At 44.0% G+C, this 25,375-nt stretch overlaps 2 protein-coding genes across 2 annotated transcripts in view; one reads left to right on the top strand and one right to left on the bottom strand.

Annotated features, from left to right (window-relative positions):
- Window positions 1–1,742, bottom strand: part of PLEKHA8 (pleckstrin homology domain containing A8) — a 30,947-nt gene extending 29,205 nt beyond the window's left edge. The window contains exon 1 of the mRNA XM_082298553.1: window positions 1,645–1,742. Coding sequence (XP_082154679.1) covers window positions 1,645–1,684 — 40 coding nt within the window. The 5' untranslated portion in view covers window positions 1,685–1,742. The remainder of the gene's footprint in view (window positions 1–1,644) is intronic.
- A 614-nt stretch (window positions 1,743–2,356) lies between these two features.
- FKBP14 (FKBP prolyl isomerase 14) lies at window positions 2,357–10,408 on the top strand. Its single transcript, XM_082286200.1, has 4 exons — window positions 2,357–2,582; window positions 5,214–5,365; window positions 8,151–8,278; window positions 9,580–10,408. The coding sequence occupies exons 1-4, from the start codon at window positions 2,383–2,385 to the stop codon at window positions 9,736–9,738; spliced, it is 639 nt and encodes a 212-aa protein (XP_082142326.1). The 5' UTR covers window positions 2,357–2,382; the 3' UTR covers window positions 9,739–10,408.
- The last annotated feature ends 14,967 nt before the right edge of the window (window positions 10,409–25,375 follow it).

Raw genomic sequence — 25,375 nt, 5'->3', positions numbered from 1 at the left:
AGTGCAAACCTTACATATACAAGGAAAAGAGTTTCCTTCAGTCTGCATTCACTTAGACCGAGGTTAACACAGTTATCTTTCTTCATGATGGGTCATTTGATTGGAAGTACTTATCAATGTGGCTAGCAAAAGAAAATTTAATTTTGATGAAAAGGGAATACTTCTTAGTCTTCATCTTACCATCAAAACAGAAGTCCAGCTCATCCTACCACAGGCACACTCAGGCATTAAAATGTCAAATGCCAGTCAGTTATCTACAATATGCATTGCTTCCCACAGACACACATTCCCAGGTCTCATGGCACACAACCAAGCACAAGGGTTCCAAAGACACCCCAGCATCTCAGCAATGCAAAGAAAATCATGTAAAACTTTAGATCAACTGAACCATAGGTGTTTTTAGTATGGGGAAAGGACTAATATCACTGCTAGAGTTCTGCAATTCAAATGGAAAAGGCAACCATGGCTACTCCTACTGCCACAGACTTTATAATTCAAGAGCATTCACAAATAATTAACAACAACAGCAAAAAAAATCCATGTCTATTCACTGAGACCTGACAAATTTTGATTCTCATCTCAGAACACCTATTGCCTAAAGGGGAAAAGTCACAGCAATCTTCCAGCACAGCAATAAATGCAGCCTCGTGCACCACTCCTGCCCCCTCCCATCACTACCACATGAATTCAACACTCGCTTGTGCTGCAGCTTTTTCTTTGTTTAATTTTGATTTCCTACATTTTCCCAGCTCACCAGAGGTGCAGCTGTTCCAGTCTCTCTGGAAAAAATTCAAGCAAGGCGGCAGCCCTTACACATACACTATGGAGCAACACTCGCACCTGGCAATGTCAAGGTGGTCGTGGTTACTTTTCTCTGACCTTCAAGCTTCTAAACTGTTCCAACAAACCACAGAGAGGTTTGCACCTGGCAAGACCCCGTCCACAACCCCAAATCACACGCCTCTGCCTCACCTGACTCGAAGGCGTCCGGCAGTGAACATCCCATAGGAACACGGGTGGTATCGGATCCTCCCCACCTCTGCAGTGCTTCCGACCCCACCACCTTTAACCTCTGCTGAGCAAACTCTGGCCACACACGGCTGCTTCCAATCTGCCATGAAAATCAAGCCTTCCGTGGCACGGGAACACCCCCAAAATTAAAATGTGGGCCTAGAGCTAGCAGGACAGCCCCACTCCACCTCTTTTCTTGCCTTGCTATTTTTTTGCATGTCTTTTCATCCGAATCCCCCAAGTGGGACTGAATAGCAACACCCTTTCCTCCCAGCTTTGGGAATCCCTCGAGTCCCCGGCTCGCCTCAGTAAAAGTTCCACGGGGGTGTGTGGAGAACGGGCAGGTTCGCCGTTCGAGCTGTGACCCAGAGCATCCAAACTAGCCCAAACCCCAAGCCACGATCTCGGGGAGGGCGTGGAGCGCCCCGGACGGGCGCTGGCACCGGGATAAATGCCGGGCAGCGACAATAAGGCAGCGCCGGGGCTAGTCCCCTGCACGGCGAGGTCAAGAGGCAGCGCTGACCCACACCCAGCAAACACAGTGAACATATGCTTGTATGTACTTGTATAAATACATACATGAGAAGATGACGGCGCCCGTCCCGCAGACGCTGAGCACCGGCAGGAACTCACCGCTCAGGTAGTTGGTCCACTTGTACAGCACCCCCTCCATGCCGGCCGGCCCCCGGCCCCATGCAGCGCGGCCGCCCCCCGGCGGGGTCACGCCGCCCGCCGCCACCCGCGCTCCGCCGCGCCGCCGCCACACAGCGCCATCGCGGGGGGGCGCGCGCCCCGCCCGGCCCGCGCCGCGCCCGCCCCCCGCCGCCGGCGCCGCCACGCTCCCGGCGCAGGGCGCGCCGCAGCCGCGCAGCCACAGCACGGCCTCGCGGCGCTACGTCAGCGCAACCCGCGCTGTGAATCGCGGCCCGCGTGACCGGCGGGCGCGAGAGGCGGGCGGGGGCAGGCGCGGAATGCCCAGAGCAGGTGGCCTCTCGCGGCCAATCGGAACGCGCCCTCCCTGCCACCGCCGACCAATCAACGGCCGGCAGCGGCCGGCTCTATTGTGCGTGCGCTCCGCGGGGCTCTCCCGCTCGCCGGCGCTGTGACTTCCCGGAGCGCCCGGCCCGCCCACCTCCCTCGTCTGTCCGGGCCTGTCGATTGGATGAGCTGAGGGACGGACAGGGGCGCGCTCCAATGGGCGGCAGCTCCTCCTGAGCTCGCCCTGCGCAGAGCCAATCAGAGCGCGCACCGCCGGTGCCGGGCCGTCGGGAGCCGGGGGCTGGCAGCGGTGCGCGCCGCTGCCACGTCGGACGGACCGGCCGGGCTCGGGGCGCGGGATGGCGGCACGGTGAGAGCAGCGCGGCGGGGGCGATGGCGCTGCTGCTGTGCTCCGCCCTGCTGTGCGCGGCGCTGGGCTGCGCGGGCGCGGCGCTGATCCCCCCCGCGGCCGACGTGAAGGTGGAGGTGCTGCACAAGCCGTTCCTCTGCCACAGGAAAACCAAGTGGGGGGACATGATGCTGGTTCACTACGAGGGCTTCTTGGAGAGGGACGGCTCCATGTTTCACTCGACGTAAGTGAGCAGCGCGTCTTCTTCGAGCGAGCTGTTGGCTGAGCTTGCGTGGGGAAATATATATATATATATAAAATAGAATCATAAAATGGCTTGAGTTGGAAGTGACCTTAAAGATTCCTTGACCCTTCCACTAGACCAAGTTGCTCAGAGCCCCATCCGACGTGCCCTTGAACGCTGCCCAGGTTGCTCAGAGCCCCATCCAACCTGGCCTTGAACACTTCCAGGAGTGGGTCATCAACAGCTTCCCTGGGCAGCCTGTTCCAGTGGCTTGCCACCCTCACAGTAACGAATTTCTTTCTAATACCTAATCTGAACCTACTCTCACTTTAAAGCCGTCACTCCTTGTTCTGTCACTATATGCCCTTTTAAATAGTCTCTCTCTATCTCTCCTGTAGGCTCCTTTGAGGTACTGGAAAGGTGCAATTAGGTCATCCTGGAGGTTTCTCTTTACCAGGCTGAACAGTCCCAATTCTCTCAGCCTTTCCTCCTAGGAGAGGTGCTGCTCCGTCCCTCTAATAATCTTGGTGCGCCTTCTCTGGACTCGCTTCTTTATCTATATATATAAATATATTTATTTATTTTAATATAGATGATCTCTTTTGCTCGTGCTTTCCTGAATCCAGACTTCTCACAGGGGTCTGCAACCCATCTGCGAAGTAGCTCTGTGAGGGGTTTTTTTTCAGGGGCAAGTGTTTTGTTTTGTTTTTTTTCACTCCTCCCTCCCCAGACGCCCCAAACTTGCGTTTACTTGTGTGCAAGGAAGCAAAAGCAATGCATGAATGTCTTATTTAGTTTTGGATAAAAGAGTTTAAATAACACTGCGTAAATTTGTCATTGGGGCCCCTCCCACTGCCACCTGTTCTCAGAAAGTTTGGTGTGAAGAACTGTCTCACAATGCTGTTCAAGACGAACGCCAACAGTAAGGCTTATCTCCCTTCCCAAGGTAATAAAATAAATCTTACTTAGCCTTTGTTTTCTGGTCAGTCTGTAGGAAGTAGAGCCATGTGGCGTTCCTTAAAAGATGGGGATGTTATGCACGGAGCACCTCTCCTCGGTGGAAAGGTTGAGAGAACTGGGATTGTTCAGCCTGGAAAAGAGAAGGCTTTGAGGTGACCTAATTGTGCCTATCCAATGCCTCAAGAAAGATGGGAGGGAGACTTTTTGCAAGGGCATGTAGTGACAGAACAAGGGAGAATGGCTTCAAACTTAGAGAGTGCAGGTTTAGATTAGGTTATTAGAAAGAAATTCTTGACTGTGAGGGTGGTGAGACGGCTGCCCAGGGAAGTTGTTGAGGATCCATTCCTGGAGGTGTTCAAGGCCAGGTTGGAAGGGGCTCTGGGCAACCTGGTCTAACTGTAGGTGTATCTGCCCATGGCTGGGGGATTGGAACTGGGTCGTCTTTAAGGTCCCTTCCAACCCAAACCATTCTGTGATTCTGTGATTTAGGTGCAGGTTTTGGTATGTGATCTCAGCTTTTTAATAGGTCTTGTGCTATGCATGAATTTGCTTGGTTTCTAAAGCAAACCATTAGTTAAAAAAAAAAAAAAAGTTAAATGCGTCCTTCGACAATCACAGCTTTTCATTATTCTTTACCTGCCCCCGACCAGACGAGTCAACATACCAGAGCCACAGAAATGCAAATAGGAGGAAGAGCCAGAAATTCTACGGAGTCTGTTAAGAGCCTGCAACGACTTGCTAATGCTGGATGTCCTGTAAAACATCAATGAAGTGTTAATAGTGGGAGACAGCAAAATACTCAAGTCTCTGCAGGCTGCCTGAAGGCTACTTTTGTATATTAAAAAAAAAAAAAAAAAAAAAAGACAATTTTGCATGTTTATGCACTTGTAGATGATTCAACTAAAATCTCACTAATTTTCTCTTGTAGTTAACTTGCCTCTCTAAAAGGACTTCTAGTGACACTCTAAAGTTTTTGCTGCTGACTAACTTCTGTAAGTGTTCTGTTTTCTTCTTAAACACCTTTCCTGCATGACTAGTAAATAGAGCTTTTAAATTCCTTGTCTGTTAGTAGAGTGAAAGTAGTCCAGGTTGTACCACCTGGTTAAATCAGGAAAGGGTTTTTTCTCCCTGATCTAAAGTTGAATGTTTTGCATGCGTTTGTTTCTGTTTTTTTCTAGACTGTTATGTAGTTGTTTAGTTTTGGTTTTTTTTTTTCCCCTAATGGCTTCTTTTGAAAGAGATGTGGCTGATTCTTCTAAGCATGTTAGATGTATATTGCTATCATGACCATGCTGGTCTGTGATATGCAATTTACCAAAGTTTCTAGATGGCTTTGACTATAGATTTTTAAGAAAAATGCTTTTCTACTCTGATCAGTTTCCAAGTGGAAGTAGGTGATCAGGGAAGTGAAGGTGGAGATCCGGGTTGATTGGTGTTGTCATAAACACACCAGGTAAATGTTGTTTTATTTCTTTCCACTTCTCAAGGAACCTTGTCATGCAAAGCATAAGTTTTAAAGACTTTGAAAGTGTAAGTCTTTCATTTTAGAGATGTCAGGGTACCGAGTAGTGCTGTGTTTTTAACTAGATATTTACATTATGAGCATATTCCATCTGCCTTTTGTGGAACTTGATGCTTAAATATGAAGTGTTTTATTCCTTTCTTTTCCAGTCACAAGCATAACAATGGTCAACCTATGTGGTTTACACTTGGCATAAGGGAAGCTCTCAAAGGCTGGGACAGAGGTTTGAAGGACATGTGTGTGGGAGAGAAGCGGAAGCTAACTATTCCACCAGCCCTTGCTTATGGAAAAGAAGGGAAAGGTAAAACATGTGAAGCCCTTTCCTTGCTCTAATTGTTTCTATTCTCTGTATTTTACTGTTATTCTAGGGCTAAGAGGTTAGCAAGCTTTCAAGCTTTCCAGTTTGATTCTGTTAAAGAAGAAAAATTGAGGGAGTTGGGTGCTCTTTCTCATAAATTTTTCTGCAGTAATATCCATTAAGTGGCTATGTGGTGAATGCAGGAAAAAAACCCCAGAAACTGATGGTAGCTGCTGTGCTGTATGTTCTAAATGTCTTTTCTGTTAGTGCTGTGCCCAGCAGTTCCCTGCTTCTTCTTTTTTTTTTAGTTTGTTTTTTTTTCTCCCTTCTTTTACAGTCAAGTGGAGGTGGTTGCTTAGGTAACAGTTGGCTTTTTGGCTGTTGGATCTGTTTTTGTGCTAATACTTCATGAATGTGCATGTGCAAGCCTCATTCTTGCTTGCAGGTTTCTTTTAGAACCTTGTACTACTACCCAGCCAGTTCTTGGATGATACAATGAAAAGTCACTGTTTATTTCTCCCTATAGAGACATTAATTCTTTCCCTCTTAGAGCTGTTTCCAGTTTGGGCAGTGGTCCCTGTTATCCACAGTAAGATGTGTAGGTGCATGGGCATGTTGTCACCTACTGAAAATGCACTGACTGCTGTGCAGACAGATATAAACATCCTTTGTAGAGTTTATTCAACCTGTCTACTACTGGGGGTGTTTGGGGCTTTTCTTTTCAAGTATTTCCAGATTCCTATAACGGGAGGGCCAGATTTGGAATATGCAGTTGCTTAAGTGGCAGCTTGAATGGTTCTGTTTCTGCTTTATGGGATTTGTTTTAGTTAACTTATTTTGAGCAATTATTATGAATATCTATGTCATGACAAGAGTTGCAACAAATGACCTACGGTAGTGCAAGGTTCCAAAGCAGAAGGGATAATTGTCTAGGAACATATAGTCTATCCTGCTAATGTTCTCTCCCATCACTATGAGACTGTTTGGGAGTGAGGACTGTGTACAATTCTGTATCTTCTGGCAAGTAGGGCTGCACATAGGCTTTGGACTCCATATTACCTCATGCTAGGTAGTATTCATGCATACAGCATATTTCATACCTTTCTCTCTTGAATGTACCAGTTTAACACATTTTTCTAGAAGCTCTGCTTCAGCGTTCAAGATACAGTATTAGAAGTAATGGTGTTTCTAGTAGGGAACGGGAACATGCAGTTGTCATTTATTTGTCTTTATGCAGGGAACAACTGTACATTTTTCCACAAAAAGATATGAAATGCTGCAGTGCTCATGTAGTCATCAGCCCTAATTGTTTGATTAATATGTAAAGCACTACAGTTGTCCTTCAAAGACTTGCAAGCCTCACCTCGGTGTTTCGTGCAAGAAGGTTAAACAGCTAAACACTGCTAACTGCTGTAAGAAATTACGTGATTTAGGAAGACTTTGAAGTATTTGGCCATAATTATGTTGCTGTTTTCAAATTATGACCTTGAAGACAGAATTATTTCATTTTCTTCATGCTTTCTCTGAATGCACATAATTTCAGTAGCCTCCCACCTTGGTTGCTGTCTGACTCATTATTTGAGTCAGATGCCTTTTTCTGTAACACTCAAAAAAATTACCTGTGTTCCAAACCCTTAACAGGGCACTATGCTCTGTGTTTCCAGAAGATTCTGCATGTTTATCATCCCAGAAATCTAAAAGCCCATTGGTTATTGCAGTTCAGGGTGTATTTAACACCATAGCTCCAAACTAGTAGATGTGGATTATTTTTTCCCTGTTTTCTCAAGGCACAGAAATAGTTTTTGGGGTGCTGCCATCCAGTATAGAGATATATTTGGTCCTATTCAACCTTTCTGTATAAAGGAGCAAAGTGATGTGCTAAAAGGTCTTTGACAGTAGCTTCAGCCATCAGCATGGGGCATATCGCATCTCTGTGAAAGCCAATGCCTGATAAACTGAAATCCTCGAGGTGTGGTGGCGTGGGGGAGTGCTCTGTGGCACTATTAGGAAGTTACTGGTCTGTTCACCTACATCAAAAACGATGTAGTGATAACACATGCCTTGTGATCAGGTTTGGGTACTTAGTTTCTGCTGTGTGTTTGGAAATAGCTCAGTACTTTGTGCACTGAGTCCAGAGACTGCTGCGGGAGACCAACATTGTCACTACCCTTCTGTCCTTCTCTGCAAAAGAGTTTTTCCCTGTGGCAGAACACCAGATACAAGGTGTCAATTGGCAGTGGAGAGGAATTTTGAGACTGACGGGGTAATGGTGTACTGGGAGTACTAAATTCTCCCTTCTTGCTGCCCTGTCCATTAGTCTTGGCTGTAGCCTGTCTGACTGTACAGTCTCTTTTATTGTTTTCCAGTTTATCTGGCTCTGGCCATGAAAGAAAGAAGATTCAAGAATGTTGTTTGATAAACGACTGTACAGACTCTTTTATTGTTTTCCAGTTTATCTGGCTCTGGCCATGAAAGAAAGAAGATTCAAGAATGTTGTTTGATAAACTTGTGATGGTAATTGCTGAATAAGAGCTTGCATCAACACCTACTAGTCTCCAACAAAACTAGTTGCATCTAAAGCTGCATATATGCTGTAAGGGCTGCTCAGAGTCCAGGCTGCAGGCTGAAATGGTTGAGGTCATCACTGTTAAGAGATACCTATCCTTGCTAGTTCAAACTGCAGGATGCTTTGAAATGACCAGGATTACTGGAACATTGCTCTGACACATATGGCTTTTATATGGCATTGAATATATAGTTGATTTTAACTTTTCTCCATTTTGGGCAGGCAAAATTCCACCTGAGAGCACATTGATTTTCAACATTGACCTTCTAGAAATTAGAAATGGACCAAGGTCTCATGAGTCATTCCAAGAGATGGATCTTAACGATGACTGGAAACTATCCAAGCAAGAGGTGAGTGGGTTATCCTTCTCTTGTGAGCAAATCTAGCAGGATGGGAGAGTGAAAAAGAACACACATCTATGCTGCACTGCTCTGAGCCTTGCATCCTAGTGAAAATTCCAGACTGGAGGTTCAAAAGGAGCCTTGGTAAGCTGAGGATAGGCATGTGACTCATGTGTGCCGCACGCTTATGGAAGACTTGGATAAAATAAAGCATCTTAGGAATAAAACCAGACTTCAGGGCTTTTTGGATTTAATTGCTGATTTATTAATAAAATGGAATTTCTTCTGCTGTAGGGCAGTCCTGTTTCCTAGCATTCACTCTGTGAAGGACATGTATTCAGCATTATTCACCATCTGCTTGCCTCTTATTTTCAATCTTCTGGTTCTCCAGTGTGCAAAAGTGATCCATGAGAAGTTAGTATAAACCACTGAGTTCTTTTTGATTTGCATCTGGTACAGTTTACAAGACCCAGAAGGCTAATTAATCATTTGTACTATGCATCACACAGTGTCAGTGTGTGTAATGTCTGTGTATTAGGAATGTAAGCAATAACCTTGACAAATCCCAGAGAGTGAAATGACTAAAACAGACCCGAAACATGGCCCATGGTTCTTATATGTGGTATCTGTTTAATAGATGAGTATGTTGGTATTGTTGTTTTTGTAGAAGGCTCTGCAATTCATAACACTTGGGATCTCCATAAGTTAAACCTTAAAAACTTAGTAAAAACAATCTGATGTCGTTGAAAACACTGCTTAGCATTAATATCTAGCTTAATGTAAGTAAGTGTTCCAGTGGTCTGTTTAAAACCTGCCTTGGCTCTTTGTCCTTCAGAATTTTGAGATGTCTAGAAATCTTTTAAAGTATTTCCCACTGGAGCAGCAAACACTGAGATTATGGACAGATTTATGTATATATTTGGGGTGGCTGTTTATATGTACTGGGTTGTCAGGCTGCTGGAATGTGGAAATGTTGTCTCTGACCGATTGGTAGCTAATAACTTCTGCCCAGCTGTTTGTACTTTACTGTATAGACATCAGAAGACAGGCTGCCCTGGCTCATTTTTTCAGTCAGATACCATAAAGGTAGGCAACAGCTTTGCTAGTTTTACTGTCACTTCTATCACTAAAGACTCTTCACTCCAAGGGACTGCAGAATCTGTTAGACAAGTATTATTCTGGCAGTGGCATAGGAGGAGGGTATCTGTTACCTAATACCACCATCCTGAACACAGCATCCCTCTGTTATGCTGCAGTAATGAATTCTTTCTTAAGTCTGAAAATGTTCACTCTCACCTTTTGTCTAATAGGTGAAAATTTACTTGAAGAAAGAATTTGAAAAGCATGGAGCAGTGGTAAATGACACCCAGCATGATGCTTTGGTTGAAGACATATTTGATAAAGAAGATGAAGACAGTGATGGGTTTATATCTGCAAGGGAATTTACATACAAGCATGATGAGCTGTAGAAAAGGGTGGCATAATTTTTTTTGACACAAATAGTGGTGACTTAGACTGTCTGATTCTCGTGTCATCTTAATTCTGTGTTTTGGAGTTGAGAATTGCTGTTGGCAAAGAAACACTTTGTTTATAAAAAAGAGATTTTCTCTTCATTATGTACAAATGTTTTAGAGTATTTTAAAGTGTGAAAATGTACTCCTTCTATAGCAAAGACTTGTACATCAGTGTTTTTTAAATTTTGTATTAAATTATTTTTCAGAAATGAAACAAACTTTCCTGTTACCAAGCATAAAAATCAAAATCCAGTTCAGTGACTTTCTGTGATTTATTTGTGTGCCAAGATCACTTTCAGCAGCTACCTTATGTATAACTTGTAGTCTGTGGCCTAATTACTTGACCTTCCTTCTTGTGTGTCACTGCTTAAAAAGCAGTGTGCTGACCTTGGGTTTTTTTTCCAGATTTTTAAAAGATGTAGTAGAAGGCATCAGCATCTCTTTATACAGCTGAGAAACTGATACAAAGCTGAATGAGAAGAATGGTTATAGTGTGCTGATCTTGCCCTTCTAAAGGGAGAGTGTTACCATCCATGGCAATAATTGTCTGCATTTTTTGTTAAATTTTGTGAACAAAGCAGGAGTTAAATGTCAGACTTTCACTTCTACTGCCAGCAACATTCTAGGAAACGTCTGTAGTTTGGAAAGCAGCAAGTTGTGCTGCAGTGCAGAGGTGGTGTCCTTTAAATGTACACATGCATTTGTTTTGAAACTCAGACTTTGCATTCATCAGAAAAGATCATGCCTTTCTCTCACAGTTTGAGGGGGATATTGAGCAGAATACTACAAGTGTGAAGTTTTTCCTCTTGCAGAAGGGAGAGTGTACTGACAGGAGCATCAGTATGGTCTGAACAAGAGTTTCCATGGGCTTGTCTGCTATGCAGCTGCCTGAGTTGCAGAACTTGTTTCATTGCCCCTTTGCAGCATTTTTCACAAGTAGCACACAAGTGATAAGAATTTTAAATAATAAAGTGGAGTTTTACAAAAATAAAGGTGTGAGGTAAATGTTATGGTGCTGTGTCTTTACAGAGGTGGAGATCATTAGGATTTCAAACACAAAATTGGAGTTCAAAGAGGAGAGGAAGAAATTTTTGGAGAGGAAGAAATATTTTGCAATTGTCCGTGGTTTCTTAAATGAGAGGGCAAGGTATCTCAGGGACAGAATTTATTCTGACATCACTAACCTATGGGTCTATCAACACAGCATTGTACTACGTTGCCCAAAGCTATGTAAGGACGCGAAGCAAATCCAGTTGTATGAAACCGAGATTGCTGCATTGCACTGACCCTTAACTACCGCAAGCTGAGACTGCATTCACGGTTCTCAGTGCTGTGGGTGAGTTAGATGTTTCCCTGCCACCTAGTGTTGCAATTCAGAATTCGAAGACTGCTTCATTAAACTGAGTTCAGCCGCAGAGGGGCATTTAGAGATGCCTGTCAATAGTGACTGTTGAGAGGGAAGAGGAAAGTTGTAGGTGAAGGTGAGCAGCGTTGGGCTGTTCTGTTTTGGTTTTCTTCCAGCATCTGACATTTTGTGTGTGGTGTTCTAAGTGACAGGGAATTGGAGCCATGCATTTTGTTTTCAGTAACCTTAGATCTTTTTCCTCAGTAATGCTGTCTGCTTTTCTTGAACCCAGTAACACTTGTGCTTTTATGGCAGTGAGTTTCACAGTAAAATAGTGTAGGAAAATGTTTCCCTTCTGTTTTAGGCTCATTGCCTGCTCTTACTCTTTTATCATGAAGAAATAATGAATAGTCATTACCTATTTAGCTCTTCTGACTGGTCTTGGTTTTGCACATTGATGTTTTTTCCCATCACTTAGGAAAATCAAGCTTGCCTGACTTCAGCTTGCCCAAGGTTGGTTGCATGTTCTGTGCTGGCTGTCTTGATTTCCCCTACAGGCTCCAGAGCACTGGGCACCTGTGGGCAGCTCATCACACGTGTGTTGTTTATCTTGTACTGGGATAGCTGCCTTATCAAACAGTGTCCTGTCTTTCTCTGTTGACTGTGTGGGGAACGTAGACAATTTGTATAGCCTAGGCCAAGGGGGGCTAATAGCTGTGAAGCTGATCTTTAAGCTGGTTGTGCCTGCACATGGGAACTGTCAGGTACCCAACCAACCGAATGGGAAATACTGTGTGTGTGTACTGCTGGGAAGAGCAGAACTGAGACTTACATTGGGTCTGTGAGGGTTTTAGATCATTGTTTGCAGGGTTTAGCATGTTCTCAAAACATCTGGCTGGGGAATGAAAACATAAAAGCATGGGATAAAATTTGCCCATGTTACTGACCTAATACATTAAAAGTTAAGATTAAATAATGGGGTGCCAATATGTGACTCCAGTTAGGGCCAATTGTTGTTTCTTTTATATTAAGTAGGAGTTTATAGTCAGTGACTGCTGTGAAATGTATATAGGCATTATCTTCTGCTTGGATTTTTAAAGCATTTCATAAAAATAACTTTTAGTGAATGTGTAGTTACTTGTTAATGCCAGCAGAGTGTTAAAGCTGCAAGACCAAGATGCTTTATTTGGTGTTGTGCATAGGTTTATGCCAAATGAGAGCATGGGTTTTGTTCTTAATAATTTTCTTGAGAGCTGTGTTAAATTCTGAAGTTGAACTGAAAATGTTTTTTAAAAGTGCAGAACCAGCAGCAGATTTGAGAAGTCACTTCAACTTGATTATCATTTGCTATTGTTAAAGCCCTCCTGTGAAGATGAAAGGCTTTCCTAGGTAGAAGTAGCACTGCCTGTTTTAACTTCAATTGCATTTGCTTGTTAATCCACAGGGCAAACTGCTGGAGTGCTGGCAGGAGCCAGCCAACAACCTCCAGGACACCAGAGGCAGGCAGCTGCCTGTCCCTGTGGGATATGCCCAGCCACTGCCCTGGAGGGATGTCTGCTGAGATAAAAGATTTTGCAATCGCCCAGCAGGACTCCCTGGAAAGGAAACGACTTTTGGGTCATGGCGAGGAAAGGTAGACCCACAATCCTTTAGGAGACACTATGCAGATCATTCTGTAACCCATTGGTCTGTCCCAGATCCTCTGTAATCCATTGGTCCCCTTGCTGATCCCCTGTATCCCTATAAAAGACTAATTCACCTCTGTAAAGAGAGAGCTCGTCCCTGGCTCCCCCCTTCGCTGGAGGGGACCCATAATAAAGCTACCTCTGTGCGGAACCAGCCACACGAACCTCTCGTCTCTCTCTCTGGTCTGGCTTGGCCTGGAGGCTGCCCTGCAGAGCTGAGCTGGAATCACGAGCTGATATCACTAAAGAGCTGACAGCTTCTGCAAGGGCTCCTCTGCCAGCAGCTGAGGGAAGACACCGGGCCTCGGGAAGGTGATTCCTTTTGGGACCATCTCCCCGGACCGGTCACCTCTTCCTGGGTCACATCCTCGGACCCCATCGCCAGCTGTAATATGTCCCCTGACGTGGGGAGGAATATTGGAACTTCAGTGGCATTCAGGAGTGTTTTGGCTGGCTTGTGTGTGAAGTGCAAGGTGTATTTCCCCTGAAGAAACAAACCCTCACTGCATATCTGTAGAACATGGCACTTGAAAAAGTGGAGAGGGTTCAAAACAGACCACTCTGCTCCTGCATCTTACAGCCTTCTTCAAACATTTCTTGTTGGTTTGTGGTTATTTAGGAAAATATATAGTGATGTTTTTTAGAACTGCAGCCTGTCAATCATAGCCAGTATCTAACAATTACAGTGGGAGTTGCTGCCTTCTGTAGGTACAGAAGAAGCCTTCAGAGCACATTTTATTTGAAAATTCTTGACATGCAATGCAATGACACAAGAAAGCTTTTGGCAAAGCTTCAGGAATGGTGCTTTAGTCTGAAGTGTTTTTTAAAGTTTTCTTTTTTGAGATAAACTGACAAGGCAAACAGTGGTGGAAGTGAACAAATCACTTTACATCTTTTCAGTACCTTATGTCATAGAATTGTAGAATCATTTATGTTGGAAAGACCCTTAAGATCATCCAATCCAACTGTTAACCCAGCACTAGCACGTCCACCACTTAGTACGTCCACCACTCAGTCATGTCCAAGTGCCACATCTACATGTCTTTTGAATACCTGCAGGTATTTCAATGGTTCCTCCACCACAATCCTGGGTGACCTCTCCCCATGCTTGACAATCCTTTCCATGAAGAATTTTTGCCTAACATCCAATCTAAACCTTCCCTAGTACAACTTGAGGATGTTTCCTTTTGTCCCGTGCCTTGTCACTTGGGAGAAAAAGTCTACCCTCACCTCGCTACAACCTCGTCAGTAAGCTGTAGAGAGTGATAAGGTTTTCCCCCCTCAGCCTCCTTTTCTCTAGGCTAAACACTCCCAGCTCCCTCAGCCACTCCTCATCAGACTTGTGCTCCAGATCCCTGAGCAGCTTCCTTCCCTTTTCTGGATGCACTCCAGCACTTCAGTGTCTTCTAGTGAGAGGCGCAAAACTGAACATGGGATTTGAGCTGCAGCCTCACCAGTGCTGAGTACAGGGGGGACAATCACTGCCCTCATCCTGCTGGCCACACTACTGCTGAAACAGGTCAGGCTGCCATTGGCCTATTTGGCCACCTGGGCTCACTCTTGGCTCAGGTTCAGCTGCTGTCAGCCAGCATCCCCAGGTCCTTTTCTGCAGGGGAGCTTTCCAGGCACTCTGCCCCAGCCTGTAGCACTGCCTGGGGTTGATGTGACCCAGCACTTGGCCTTGTTGAACCTCATACAGTTGGACTCAGACCATTGATCCAGCCTGTCCAGATCCCTCTGTAGAGCATGTCCTTGTGCTGCCAGGAATATCCCAAATACAGAGTGTTTCGGTATTTTGGTGAGTAAGGTATGTTATAGAGTCATAAAATTGCAGTGTTAAGTACATAGAGAACAAATTGCTGCCTAATTTCTTCTTCGTGATACCTTCAATGAAAGTCATACATAGTTGGTTTCCTGAGTACTTCAGTGTAAAAAATAGATTGTACAGGTCAGCCCTTAAATTACCTTTGTCATACATGTTCCCCACATCCCATTGTTTATGCTGTTAGATAGAAGGTGTTCTATCCCTTGATCCAGAAATCCTAGTTTCAGATGCAGGTGGGTATCAGCCCGGGCGCTGTCTTGCTGTGATATTGAAGCCACGAGAGAACTGTTTCTTGTGGAGATGTCTCCATAGCATGAGCAAGAGAGACTCCTCTCCCTAAGTGAACTGAAAAAGATTATTATAGAGGTGGTAAACTGACTGAAAATCTCAAGGGTTGTCTTTTTACATTGTCAGTGGGAGAAGGGAGAAAGGTGGGGGGAGGAGAAGTGTTCTGAAGGTTTAGTCTGGTTTTTTTTTTCTTTCTTTTAGGTCTGTTAATAAACTTCTTTATATTCTTTTAAGTTTTGTGCCTGCTTTGCTTTCTCCTAATTCTTATCTCACAGAAGCAAAATAAGTAAGTAATGGATATTTTGAACCTAACCACTACAATTGGGAAAGCTCATTGCTTTGGGGCATTCTGGGAAAAGACACAAAGCTAGAGAAAATGTCAGAGAGAGTGGAATTAATATAGAGTGATGTGGGAAATGCAAAACATTTTATTTCCTTGATCCTTTGGCATCTGCTTACTTGGAAGAAAGAGCACTGACAGCCACTGATGTAAGGACTGCAAATAATAAGGCTAGTTCCTGATTTGACTTTGATTAGAAACCACTCCTTTGGACAGTTCCTATATGGAGTTTAAGGCAAAATTTAAATTCACACTTCCAAGGTCTGTTAAAGAATTTTCAGAATAGGTATGTTAGAGTTTACTTCTTGAAAATACATTGGCCTCATCGTAGAGTTTTTGCAAAAATCCCCAAAACACAGCCCAAAATACACTACCCCAAGCCCTTTAATTTGTCTTCAATGCTGAATTGTTTTTGGTAACAGGAAATAAATAAAAACTGCTTATATTTGTATAATCCTGGATAATTTTAGCTTCTCTTGAAAGTTAATCATAATGCTTACATTCTGTGTCCTAGTTTTCTCCTGGTTCAGAGGAAAAATAACTCTCTGACAAAATAAGGATCTTTCTTTAGCTATACTGCTTCTGTTTTCATGCCTGTGCTTGATTATGTCAACAGTTTCACACAAGAAATATAATTGACAATCTCAGTAGGAGGCTGTTTAGGGACAAGAACATGGTTATCATCTTCCAGCCTGGGGGGGATTCAGATGGAGGCTCCTACTGCATCACATTTCTTCCTCCTGGGAACTTTTATTCCAACAAAAGGTTGGTTTAGCTAGGGGTTGTATCTGGTCAGAGACCATGCAGTATTTCTGTTGAATGATGTAAAAAAAGAAGGAGCTTGGTTTATCTGAGAAAGTTGCCATGACAGAGGATAGTTTGAAACATGGCAGGTAAATAATTTTTTGCAAATTTTCTGAAGGTTGTGTTCCTTGTAGGCTGGAGTTTGTCCAAAGGGATAATTTAAAATATTTTTTCTTTTTCTTCCTTTCCCTTTCCCTTTCCCTTTCCCTTTCCCTTTCCCTTTCCCTTTCCCTTTCCCTTTCCCTTTCCCTTTCCCTTTCCCTTTCCCTTTCCCTTTCCCTTTCCCTTTCCCTTTCCCTTTCCCTTTCCCTTTCCCTTTCCCTTTCCCTTTCCCTTTCCCTTTCCCTTTCCCTTTCCTTTCCTTTCCTTTCCTTTCCTTTCCTTTCCTTTCCTTTCCTTTCCTTTCCTTCTCTTTGCATTTCCATTAGGTAAACAAGGACAAACCCACTTTTAAAATATTAGGGTCTGACTGCAGAAGTCCAGCGGAGCCAACTCTTCAGAGCTCCCCAAATCCCAGCTATATTTTCCTCTAAAAAAATCTGAGGCTGATGCTAACTACCATTAAGAGCTGTCTTCATTTTAGACACGATGCTTCTAATTTCTAGTTTGTGTCATGACCTGCATAAGGAGATTAAATGATGCAGGATAATTGATTCCTCATCTGGGAGTCAGGCTGGAAGCATTAAATCAATCCTGTCCTCTTTCATGTTATTGCCATTGAAATTCCTTTAAAGCAGGTATGCTTCCTCTTCTGCCTCTTTCCCCGAACAGTGAACTAGGTAATACCTATTTATTTTGTGTGCTTGGCCTGCTCTCTCTCTGGAAGTAAATAGCAGAGTTTACCTCTGGTCTCTCTAATCTGCTGGAATATGTCTTTAGAGAGTAGGTTTTCATTCCACAAATGCAATGCAAAATGGTTTTGTGTTCATCTCTGGGAATGGGCTCTGTAGGTCTGTAGCTAATGGACTGATTGTAGTTGAAAGGAAATCCCAACCTGCTGGATTTTACTCTTAGCAACACTGACCACAATACTTAAGAGAGACAAGACTGGTGATGTTCCTTCATTTTTACAGAAGGTGAGTGTGGATACAAATATGCAGCTAGCAAGAATTTCTCTTGCTTCTTTCCAGTCCTGTGAGATATTTTTCTCTCTCACGGAAGATATTAGCAGAGTTCTATAAACTATAAACACCTGCGACCTTGCAAAGCTTTGTTTATGGTACAGTAGAAAAATATTTTGACAATGGATGTTTTAGGATTTTAGCCAATCACCCCCAAGGGGTGGCTGATCCTTTGACCAATTAGACTATGAAGAAAAAAAAATCTATAAAAGAGTTGTAAAATAATTAAACAAATGAATCTTGCTGCACAATTCTTGCCTGCTGGATTTCTCTTCTCCTCCCTACCACTGCGGGATACCGGGATAGGTGAGAATTTACCTTTGCATCCAGTATCTCAGCCCTTATGTGCCATCATGTCTTCACTGCTGTTGTCACTACCAGCAGCTGGGTTAAATCCAGGGCTTCACATGTTCACATGGCAGACTTGGAGAAAACACCAGGGCCCTTGGGCTGGCGGGGAATAGCAGGGAAGATAAGCAGGGGAATATCTCTCCGTACTGTCCAGTTTTTCTTGGCTGATATCCACACCAAATATGAGGAAGTTTAAAAACTCCTGGGTAATTTATTATTTACATTTCTCTGTTAAAATATGTACATAAGAAATAACATGCAACCAGCATGAAACATACAATACAGTGTGAGCTTCGTAATTTTGCCCATCTATTAACTACTATTTTCCAGTTGAACCTTGTGGATAAGGCCATTTATGTAAACATGGACTGTTTTATGACAGAGACAGTTGTGAACATTTTAGAAAACAGAGTTTTCCAATCCTTTTGGAAGTTCAGGAGCCAAAAGTACTTCTTTTATTTTAGTTAGAAATATTTCTGTTATTAGTGATCTCTTCCCACCTTGCGTCTACCCCTTCCATGAATAAAGAAAATACCTTATTCATGGAGAGAGTTTTTTGGAGTCAGAACTCCTTGAAGGCATATTACAAAAAACCAAAACAAAACTCTTGAAGTTTTAAGTCTCCTGAAAAATGGAATACTGGAAAATGCTGCAGCAAAAACATCTGTAGCCCAGGAAGGACATGGCACTGCTCACAGCCCCCAGTGAATGATGTGTGTTGGAGGAGAGAAAAGGTTGCTGACACTGCATAACTTTTAGGAGTACTCAGCAGACCTGTTGCTGTGGTTACTAACCAGAGCCTCCCCTGTATGAGTGCTATTTGCACTGTGCCAGATGGCTGATAAATCCCATTGGGAATTTGCTGTCCCTTGTGTTACTGCCCGATCTTTTCTCTGAGAGCTATGATTTAATTTACAGCAATTTACACATAGATTATTCAGTCACAATACACTAATATAAGACATAAAACTGCTGCAGGTATGCAGTCACTTTAGTGAACTCCTGTATCACCTGCATAACACCAGAAATGTATTTTGTCTTATGTATTGATGTTCAAGTTGTCGCAATTTGATGAATAATGCTAAGATGAGAAGAAAAAAAACCTATGCTTGAATTTTAATGTAATTTTAATAACATAGTTACCGCAACACATTAATTGCAGAGGGAAGTGAGATGCCTTTTGCAGTTCATTGACCTGCCACAAGTATTTCTGTGCAGGCAGCATCAAAACCATGAAGCATAGATGAAGATTAAAGAGGCTCATTGCATAAGAAAGTAATGCTGTTGCCTCTGTATTTTCTGCTGCTTTGGTTTCATTACTGCCTTACCCTCTCAGGATGACAGTCCACCTGCCTGGACTATTTATTATTATGAGTCTTAAGCTATTGTCAAGTGCTTTAGCCTCGTTGTTACAAGTGACGTTCTAACACATTAAAAAACCCCAATATTAATAAATGTGTCTTGTGGTACTTTTTTTAGAGTTACAAACATAAATATGCTGTCCCAGATTTCTGTGAATTAAAAAAAGGAAAATGACAAAATTTATGAAAACAAAGCAAGAGACTGATGATTTTTTGATACAACATTACTCCAGAAGTAGGCAACTTTTTGACTGGGCAATGGAGCAGCTTGGTTGTGTGGTTCAGTGCTGTTGTGCCTAACAGGTTTCTAGACACTGAGAATAACTACAGCATGCCCAGAGTCCTTGCAGCATCCTGTCCCTGTCACACTGAGGAGTTGTGTTCTGTTATGTCACTTGTGTAATGGGGATATGAATCACCTTCTGTGGTGCATGAGTAAGAGCTCAGCATCTAAGCCTGCCGTTGTGCCTACAATCGCATTTTATGTACAGCTGCAGCCATTTCCATAGATTAATCTTCAATGGTATAATTGGATAAGGAGGCTGCAGCCAGGATTTCTCCTATCTTTTTCATTTTGAACATTCACAGAGCTCAGCAAGCGACATCTTTATTTTACATCATAATCCAGCACCTGCCGTCCTTTTTCTTTGTTGTGGATGGAAGCCACTTTTAGTGTGGGAGAATTACTCTCAGTTCTCTGGTCCAGTCTTCTGACTATATAAAAATAGTCAAAACAGAAACTCCTAAGTGCCATTGATACTTCTTGCTCTTTAGGTTCAGTCTATGACATCAGCTGAATTTATTGGCCAATGGTGTAACTATTATCTAGGGTCTCACAGGCGTTTTCAATGTTACTAACTCTGCTGTATATATGAAGCTCTTTTCTTCCTGTAACTGACTGTAAGAGGAATAATTTAAATTTAGTGGGATGCCTTAGCGGGTATAGGCTTAGAATTCTTCTTAGCAATCAAGTACATTTCTTCTGAACAACCCGAGTTCATCTGATTTTTAGATAGTCCAAATCAGTGTTCCACCAGGAAGAACATGACTAAGATGGTGGCTTGAAATGACAAAAATGAATACCAACAAAAAGGTTTTCTTGACTGTACTACCCTTCCAGCAAAATCTATCATTTTAAGCCTTTTAATATAATTTCAAACCTTAGATGGTATTTTCTACCATCTACATTAAGTCAACTTCTCTCCTCCTAAACACAGTTTACTGAGAAAACTAGTTACATCCATTGTATGCCTGCATTGCTGCTGTCTTGAACTTGCGGAGGAAAGTATTTTGGAAATGATGAAATAAAGACTAGTGCTGCAGTGTCATGATGATTTTGGGGTACTAGTTCTGCTGAACTAGCTTTGATCTCCAGCTAAGTAGATGTTTAAAGAAAACAAAAAACCCACTGTTAACTTAAGCTGTATATTGCAGCGTCTGCCTTTTGTTCTCTTCCCTTCACATATAAAACATGGAAAAACATTCTTTAAATTATCTTTTCTAAAGATGTGTCCTTCCTGCCCACCTCCTTTGATTTTGCATCCCATTGGAAACCAATCTTTTACAGGAGGAAAAAAAAAAATTATAAAAGCCATACATTCTGCTATTATGTTTTTAAAGAGGAAATAATCAATAGATAAGCATTGTGGCTTTGTCCTAATTATTATAATTTTGTGTTTTCTGTTTACACAGTAACCTCCATTGAGAGATGCATTTTAAAGATGCAGCTCTGAGAAAATGTTCTCCCTGTTTCATGTGTGAGGTAATTTAATTACTGTGAGGCTGCAAGATTTATCCAAACCCAAGCAGCAAGCTTATAGCAGAGCAACATACACTCCAAGGCTCTCTCAATTCCCAGTACTGTGCTCTAACCACTCATCCTTGCTGCTTTACACAGTTCATGACAGCTTACACAGAAAGGAAGCATCAAGGATTTCTGTGTTGACAGTATGTAATCATTCTGTAGACAGTCTAATAATTCTTAGGTAGATTATACTCAGCCATGATCATCTCCAGTGTAATTAGAGAAGAGACTTAGTCATCTAAGTGAGCATAATATAGGTAATATAAGTGGCGTGTTATAGGATATAATCTAAACCCTTTTCTAAATTGCACCTGCTCTTTTCATCAGCTGTCTTTCTGATTCTAAGAAGCAAGCTGCCTGTGACGCAGTTCATCCTTGATGTAACTCCAGAGCAAGGAATTTGAGTTGTTATGTTCAACTAAAATTATTACAATTAAACTGGTATAAAGTCCTCACCTTTTCAGTGACTCAGATCACCTTTCAGTTACACACTTAAGCAGGAGATATACAGTCTTTTCTTTTCCTGTGGTAAAACACCTTGAAATGTAATTCTGATGACAGCAAAACTGATAGCAGAGGAAAACCAAGGTCTTGCTTAAAATACATAATGGAAACTCTTAAGAGTATGAAGGGCTCCATGTTGCTAATGATTAGCCCTGCTTTTTAATCAAAAGCATCAAGCCTAAGTAACAACTTCTAAATTAGACCCTATTCAGGTTACTGACATACCCCCAGAAGCTGCAGTGCCACAGTATTTCACATTCACCGAGACTGGGAACAGCAAACTATTTTCTCTCTTAGTTATATAATGGAGCCGCAACTTTTGGTCTGCATTGAAGTTTGACAGCAACAGTGTCCAAAGCTTATCCACAGTTTCTGAACACATGTAGACCTATGGTGTTGTTTGTGGTGATGAGAGGAAATTCTTTTCAGTGCATATGGTTTCAGAATTTTTCCTTCTATATTTTCTTTTAATGTAGTGTCACATATGTAGATTCTGTCTGGCTTTTTGGTTTTTCTTTCGCCAGGTTACTAAAACAGATCGTCTGATCTACTAGGCAGTGTGATATTTAAGCGTTACTGCAGTACCAACCTAACATACTTGCTTCTTTTTGCTCTCATGGTGAATTACTCTAGCTTTTAAGGCTCTTTTATCTCTCTACTGGCTTGTCCTTGCCTCTCTGACCTTTTCTCCTGCCTCCTTTTAACCTTCCTGTCTTCCATCAAACATACTTGGCAGTCTCTTCTGCACATTAAATGTCTGGTTTAAGGCTGGAATTGGTGGAATGTGCAGCCAGGTTCTTCTTCTTGAAGACAGAAATAGAAACATAAAGGTGCTGCCTTATACCAGCACCATGTAACCATACATGTTAGACCATATTTAGCAGTTTAACCATTTATGCAGGGACTTGCATGATTTTACTTAGCAGTGAAAGTATTTTCACCTCTGTATGGAGGCACAGGTTGTGTGCTGAGGATGGAGTGCAGAGAACAGCCCCATTTGGGCAGGTTTGGCAAAGAGAGCAGGCCATCTGCTCCACATGCCATGGCTGAGGGATGCTGTGCTGTGAATGGGGCCTCAAATGGATGGCGGGTGCTGCCTTGCTTTGGGCCTGGTGGTGCTGGTGCTGCTGCACCCAAAGAGCTGAGAGGTCCCTGGGGGTTCAGCTGCTGGAGGAGTAGGACCCCACTGTGACACTTCACATGCAGCAGCAGAGAAGTCCTCAGTCATCAATCACAGAATCAACGTGATTGGACAAAAGTTGTAAAAGACCTCCAAGATCATCGGGCCCAACATCTGACTGATCACCACCTCATCAACCAGACCATGGCACTAAGTGCCAGCCCAGTTGCTTCTTGAACACCTTCAGGGATGGTGACTTCACCACCTCCCTGGGCAGCCTATTCCAGTCCTTAACAACCCTTTCCTTGAGGAAACTCCTCCTGATGAGGTCATCTCCTCATCTTTGCAAAGTTTGGAGCACTCCTTACGCAGCGGTTTGACTGGTTAATGAGGTAGCAGCCATATTTTAAAACACCTGCTTCACTTCCTAGACTTACCCTCTGTGTGAGACAGAGGAACACAAGCTGACCGTAAGACTAAAACTGAATAAAAAAGCCCCTTCTCTTCCAACACCTAAAGAGACGGGCACGTTTATGCCCGCTCTTGGTCCTCGACACGGGCTGAGGGACGACGCCAAATGCTGATGCCTCTCCGCAGCACCACAGAATGGGTCAGGTGGGAAGGGACCACCGTGCGGCATCTGGTCCAGCCTCCGTGCTCAAGCAGGGTCATCCCAAAGCACGCGGCACGGGCTCGTGTCCAGACGGCTCTTGAGTATCTCCGGTGCGGGAGACGCCGCAGCCGCTCGGGCGGGGGCCGCAGCACGCGCGGGGCCGCAGCACGCGCGGGGCCGCGCCCTCCGCCGCCGCCGGCCGGGACTCGCGCGCGGAGCGTGCGGCGGCGGCTGCGCGCGCAGGGGGCGGGGCCCGGGGCGCCGCGGGGCTGAGCGGAGCGGGCGGAGCGGGAGCGGGCTCAGGTACGGGAGCGGTGCCGGCAGCGCCGCGGGGCAGGGCGGTAGCTCCCCGTCATCTCCCCATCATCTCCCCATCATCTCCCCATCATCTTCCCGTCCCCTTCCCCCTCGGAGCGGCGCGGCCGGGCTGGTGTGTTACTTCTCGGCGCGGGGAAAAGTGTCGGGGTCTGCGGGCAGCGACCTTCCCGGCGGGGCTTGCCCCGCCAGCGCTGTGCGGCGGCGGTGGACAGGGAGGGAAGCAAGGAGGGGAGGAGGCAAGGAGGGATGTAGGGAGGCGAAGAAGGAGGAAGCCGTGGGGGATGGCGCGGGAGGGGACCAGCGGGGATGTCGCGGGAGGATGGCGCAGAGCCGGTTTCCCGGAGTCGGTGCGGGCGATGTTCCCCGGCGGCTCCGCGCACCTGCTCCCGCGCTGGCGGGAGGCACCGCGCCGCCGGGCGGGGTCCGCGGGCCTCCCGTACCGTGGCTGCGCCGCCGCCTCCCCCGTCCCGGCGGTGCGGGCGGGGGTCCGGGGCGGGGGAGGACTCAGGGTTGGGAGCTGGCATCAGCAGATGCCGTCCCCGGCTGTCCTTTGCCTTCCCATTTGAAGCAAGGCTCTCCGGCCTCTCGTCTTCGCTGGCTGCCCTCTCTAGTCGCTGCTGTTTTCCCTTCTGCTCTTTATAGGACCCGGCGAGGGTTGTTTCCCCCCATCTTTTTCTTGAAGGTGCCTTTTCATATGGTCACCTTGAAACCTAGATGGCTTCATGTGCCTTTCTAAGCGTACTGTTACGCTCAGGTGGGTATGCGATGGTTTCAGTCACTGATGAGCAGACATACCTTCCTGCAGGAGCCTGCAAAACTGACATCTCTATTCATGCTGCTATAATAATTCTACAGGCTATGATTAATCTGCCTTAAAAAAACATCCTCCAGTACCGATAGTTAAAGGGGAAATAAATAATATTTAACCAGGTTCTCAAGCAGAAGACAGCTTTGTTAGGGCCTTGATCCTATGAGTGCCCATGCTTGTAGATCTATCCCTATGAAAAAGTGTTCCCAGAACTGAGAAAAGCCATCCATACCTGTAAGGTATCAAACTTTAATAACCCCAGAGAAATGATTGTGCTGCAGTAAACCTGTTAAATTCTGTGATGCAAACTATGTGTCTATGCTAAGTAGTTTGAAATATAATAAACACATGAACTTGTGCAAAGTGGAGTGACTGGCTCATTTAGTTTATAGGCTATTACAGTTTCAACTACTGCTCTAAAAGCTGTTTTAGAATTAGTTATTTAAGACACCTCCAAACACGCTGTTTTGTTCATAATATGCACTCTAAATCTTCAGCCAGGCAAAACAAAATCTTGAAAGACCTCCAGTCATATTCTACTTAGGAAGTAGATCTCTGCAAACACATGACTTTCTGCTTTTTGAGGTGAACCAAGACTGAAGTTAACTTAAACCATTTGTAGTGCTGTGAACTTTTCCAAGTAGCTTATGTCCCAGAGCTTACATTGAGTCTAAAAAGGCAGGTGTTATATTGAGGCAAATGTGGTGGATGAAAATGCTTTCTTGGTATCAGTTTTGTCCTCCCCAGAAAAGTATTTTTCATGCTTAGGGCTTGAGATTTTTAAAGGTCACTTCCAGTTTTGAAAGACATTTGTAACTTTTTTTTCTTTTTTTTTTTTTTTTTTTTTTTTTTTCTTGGTAAAGTACAGCATGATTTAAGCTCCATTTATTTACTTGTGCCAAGGTTGGTATCTTTGGTAAAGGGTACTGAATTTGGCTCTCCACCCTCTCCTACAGAAGTCATCAACTGTGGATACTTTATGCAGCTTGCTTGTGGGAAAATTTGCTAGATGTTTGAAGCTGCTAGTAAGAATTTCTGTATTACGAGCTTGAAGAGTTGTGAAGATGGACATTGTCCCCACAGTGTATTTTTCTCTTTGCTGTAAATTCAGCAGATTGAGAAACAGAGTTGCTACCCAGACCTGCCTCTCCGTGGAGTCCCCAAATGCCTGGTTTCTGACACCGTGCTGCGTTACATCCTAACATTTGCAAACTCTTATTGCTAGTGTTGCGACACTTGCTGGTTTTTAGGGTATATTTAAAACTAAAGGGAGACTTCCAGCAAGCTACTTTGATGCTTTTTATT

The sequence above is a fragment of the Coloeus monedula genome (assembly GCF_965178545.1).
Source record: "Coloeus monedula genome assembly, chromosome: 1".
NCBI classification, from domain to species: Eukaryota; Metazoa; Chordata; class Aves; order Passeriformes; family Corvidae; genus Coloeus; species Coloeus monedula.
The sequence above is the reverse complement of the archived record's forward strand: the minus strand, read 5'-3'. Positions and strand labels throughout refer to the sequence as shown.

Excerpts from the sequence above, each read along its gene's own strand:
- FKBP14 (XM_082286200.1), top strand. The coding sequence starts at position 2,383 with ATGGCGCTGCTGCTGTGCTCCGCCCTGCTGTGCGCGGCGCTGGGCTGC. Across the intron at positions 2,583-5,213 it reads GGCTCCATGTTTCACTCGAC|TCACAAGCATAACAATGGTC; the intron begins GTAAGTGAGCAG and ends TTTCTTTTCCAG. Across the intron at positions 8,279-9,579 it reads GGAAACTATCCAAGCAAGAG|GTGAAAATTTACTTGAAGAA; the intron begins GTGAGTGGGTTA and ends TTTGTCTAATAG.